This window comes from Pyricularia pennisetigena (assembly GCF_004337985.1).
Source record: "Pyricularia pennisetigena strain Br36 chromosome Unknown Pyricularia_pennisetigena_Br36_Scf_49, whole genome shotgun sequence".
Lineage (NCBI taxonomy): Eukaryota > Fungi > Ascomycota > Sordariomycetes > Magnaporthales > Pyriculariaceae > Pyricularia > Pyricularia pennisetigena.
The window spans coordinates 1-4,033 of NW_021940961.1; the positions used below are offsets into that span (position 1 = coordinate 1).

Here is a 4,033-nt window from a genome sequence, read left to right on the forward strand (position 1 = left end):
AACAACACCTCGTGCGCGTTGAGCGCCACAAGACCATGGATCTTGACTCTGGCACTAACCGCATCCGGCGTACTCTCGAGAAGAGCACCTTTGTCCGCGGCCTCCTCAAGGCAATCGCCGTCATGTCGGTGTCCATGGTGATGGCGGACGGCGTGCTCACGCCGGCACAGTCTGTTCTGGGCGCGGTGCAGGGACTGACTGTCGTGAACCCGGACATCTCGAACCCGGTCGTGGTGGGAACGACGTGCGCCATCATCGTGCTGCTCTTTGCCATCCAGCCCCTCGGCACCTCCAAGCTTGCGTCGGGATTCGCACCTATAGTGATCCTCTGGCTGGGGTTCAACTTGGGCTTTGGCATCTACAACCTCATACACTACGACTGGACGGTGCTCCGGGCCTTCAGCCCCTACTTTGCCATCAAGTTCTTCGTCGACTACAAGACCGAGGGCTGGAGGATGCTGGGCGGCGTCCTGCTCGCCTTCACCGGTGTCGAGGCCCTGTTTGCCGACCTGGGCGCCTTTAGTCTCGGCGCTATCCGACTCAGCTGGCTGACTTACACATACCCATGCCTGCTGATCGGCTACTCGGGCCAGGCGGCCTTCCTCAGCGTGAAGCCCGAGGCCTTCTCGAACCCCTTCTACAACACGGTGCCGCCGGGGATGCTGTACCCCAGCCTCATACTCGCGGTGCTCGCGGCCATCGTGGCCAGCCAGGCCATCATCACGGCGACGTTCCAGCTCGTCAGCCAGCTCATGAAGCTCTCGTACTGCCCACAGGTCAAGATCGTGCACACGTCGAGCACCTTCCACGGCCAAGTCTACGTGCCCTTCCTCAACTGGCTGCTCATGGCCGGCGCCGTGCTGGTGACGGCCGTCTACCGCGACACGACGAGGCTGGGCAACGCCTATGGCGTCTGCGTCATGTTTGTCACCTTCTTCGACACGTGCATGGTGACGCTGGTGGCACTCATCGTCTGGCGCATCAACCCTTTCTTCGTCTTCCTGCCCTGGCTCATGTTCTCCACGCTCGACGGCCTGTTCCTGAGCTCGTCGCTCATCAAGGTCCCCGAGGGCGCCTGGCTCACGCTGCTCGTCAGTGGCCTGCTGGCCGCGCTCTTTTTGCTCTGGAGGTTCGGCAAGGAGAACCAGTGGCGCGCCGAGGCCGAGGACCGCTTCAGGCCCGGGACGCTGGTGACCGTCGAGCCCAGCCGCAAGCTCGACGCGGACGACGACAAGACGGCCGTAGACGTCAGCTCCGTCAACTCGCAGGACCAGTCACCACTGGCGGCGGGGGGAGCAGCAGCAGCAGCAGCAGCAGCAGCGAGCATCGGGTCCGCGACGCTTCGACTCACCGACAAGTGGGGCGGCGACCAGCTCTCGCGCATCAAGGGCATGGGCATCTTCTTCGACAAGACGGGCATCATGACCCCGACCGTCTTCACGCAGTTCGTGACCAAGCTCGTCGCCGTGCCGGACGTCATGGTCTTCTTCCACCTGCACCCGGTCGAGACGCCCACGGTCCCGGACCACCAGCGCTACGTGGTCTCGCGCTTCCGCGGCATCCCGGGCTGCTACCGCGTCGTGGTCCGCCACGGCTTCATGGACGAGGTCATCAGCCCGGACCTGGCCGGGCTGGTCTACGAGCAGGTGCGGGCGTTTGTGGCCGCGGGCGGCGTGGAGCGCGGCGCCGGCGACAGCGCAGAGTGGGCCGTCGCTACGGGCGCCGCCGTCGAGGCCGTCGCGGCCGCCACGGGAGATGCGCGTCGGGACGCCGGGCCGGAGGCCGACGGCGCCTCCGTCGACGACGAAAAGGCCATGAGGAAGCGCAGAAGCCTGCCGCCGCTGGATACTACTACGGCCGCCGCCGCCGCCGCCCTCGGCCCCGGTGCGGTCTCGGCTGCGATGGCGGGCGCCGCGGACAGGAACGTGCGCATCGTGGCGGAGCTGGAGAGGGTCGACCGCGCGTACGCGGCCAAGGTCATGTACGTGGTCGGCAAGGGCCAGATGAGGGTCCGGGCCGAGACGGGCTGGTTCAGGGCCACGGTGCTGAGCACCTTTTTGTGGATCCGGGAGAACACGCGGGCCAAGATTGCGAACTTGAGGCTGTCGATGGACAGGGTTGTCGAGGTTGGGTTCGTCAAGGATATATGATGGCTGGTAGGTGGTTCTGTTTTTGAGCGGACGGAATTTGTGTCTTTTTTTTTTTTTTTTTTTTTTTTTTTCCTTCTCTTCTGCCCACAGCCAAGGAAAAGCTTGTACTTAGAAGCTTCTCCAAAAATCCACACCTATTCGTCCCTTCATCCATCAAAAGGCTGACGACTCGCAGCTGCCAAGGGAAAACACTACAGGCCTTGGTCTTGGTGCCATCATGACCAACGTCCAAACAGATTTACAGATTTACGCCATGCAGAAATGTTGCATTGTCTTTCACTGCCCCCCACCTAGATGTCTGCCGACCCCGCTACTGCTCCTTCGTTTGCGGCAAAGCTTGCTTCGCAGGATGGGGGCACTTGGGCTGTTCAGACTTTCTTCTCCTTTCTTAGTTTATCAGCGGGAATCCCGGGTCTTGCTATCCTTTTTTTTTTTGTCTACTTGCACGTGCTTTCCCCCTGCCCTTGACACACACACACACACACACACATTGAGGTGGCGCAAGTCAAAGAACCAACATATATGGGACAGGCGTAACTGACCAATCTGGACCGCAATCCCAATCTACTGTAGACTAAAGCCTATCAAGGAAATGGCCTGTCCGCTCCCACCCCCGGCCGCTAAGTTGCTCATGATACAGACGGAGGGCGCTAAGCCTTGGATCATCCAGGCTTGTCATGCTAGCAGAGCGTCGCAGCGTCCCTTGATTCTTATCGTTTCTCGAAAGTGGCCTGGCCCTTGTGGACTCAGATCTGAAGACGATTTTAGTATACTTTGCCGTTGCGCGAATTTGTTGTTGATTGAAGCAAAGGCTAATAATGTAACCAAAAAAAATAAATCGTTGACAATAAATGGACTTGTCTAGCCCCCCTCCCCTTCCGCCACCCTGCCCATTTCCCCCCGTCTGATTTAGTTCCCGTCAAGTCATACACACACACAAGTCGTTCACCATGACAGTTCGGATATCCTTATGACGATTGCTTCTCCCGCTTCGGGCTTCTTCTTCTACTCTTGAACGTAATAATTGTTACAACATATAGATCTTGGAGTGGTCTGGGGACTGGGCCAGCCAGATAAGGACCTGACATCAAGCTTGCTTTTCATTGTCTGTCCGTCAAGGCCACCGTTCCAACAAGAAAGGCACTTATACACTTCCTCCCATGGCGGGCCCCCAACCGCAAAGCCCCGGCGATGCTGCCAAGATAAGGATTGCAGATGACGCCCACCCGGCACACACAGACGGCGCCGGCGTGCCCATCACCAGGGTCGACACGGGCTTCGTCGGCGGTGTGTACAATTCCCGCACCATTCAGCGACGGCTGAGCCTGCCTCGCCATGTTGCCTTTGAATTGAGGCCTGGATCTGCGGTTGTCACGCCCGGTGTCGACAACGAGGACGGAGAAGGCTGGCTCGAGGATGGAGCAAAGAAGAAGCAGGTGTTTAGCGGCAGGACGTTGCTTTGGTATGAGTTGATCGTGACGTTTCTGACTCTTGTTACGCCGTGCGGCTCTGTGAAAAAGTTGCTAACATGAAGGCTTTTCTTGTCGCAAAGGCTCGCTTACCAGTCCGTCGGTGTCATCTATGGCGACATTGGTACCAGGTACGTGGCTCATCCTGTTTTGAAGTCTCATTTGTCTCTGTCTCCCTTTCCAACTGACGCCTGGTTTTACAGCCCACTGTACATGTTTTCGTCAACATTCTCAACCGCACCTGATCCCAACAGTGTTGTCCAGGTGCTGTCAGTTGTCATATGGGCCATCACTCTTATCGTGACGGTCAAATACGTTCTCATCATCCTTCTTGCCGACAATGAGGGCGAGGGTGGAACTTTCAGCACCTACTCGCTGCTTACTCGCTATGTTAGTGGCCCTGATTGCTATACC

The 4,033-nt window shown here is 58.5% G+C and overlaps 2 protein-coding genes across 2 annotated transcripts; both read left to right on the top strand.

Moving 5' to 3' along the window:
• PpBr36_11479 (uncharacterized protein) lies at positions 1-2,150 on the top strand (the record flags this gene model as incomplete). The annotated part of the gene is made up of 1 exon (XM_029898579.1): positions 1-2,150. Exon 1 carries the CDS (start codon positions 36-38, stop codon positions 2,148-2,150), a length of 2,115 nt encoding a protein of 704 aa, XP_029743096.1. The 5' UTR covers positions 1-35.
• A 1,160-nt stretch (positions 2,151-3,310) lies between these two features.
• PpBr36_11480 (uncharacterized protein) lies at positions 3,311-4,009 on the top strand (the record flags this gene model as incomplete). The annotated part of the gene is made up of 3 exons (XM_029898580.1): positions 3,311-3,612; positions 3,703-3,750; positions 3,823-4,009. Coding segments are annotated over 3 exons (537 nt in total), but the record flags the coding sequence as incomplete, so codon positions are not given.
• Positions 4,010-4,033: the final 24 nt, after the last annotated feature.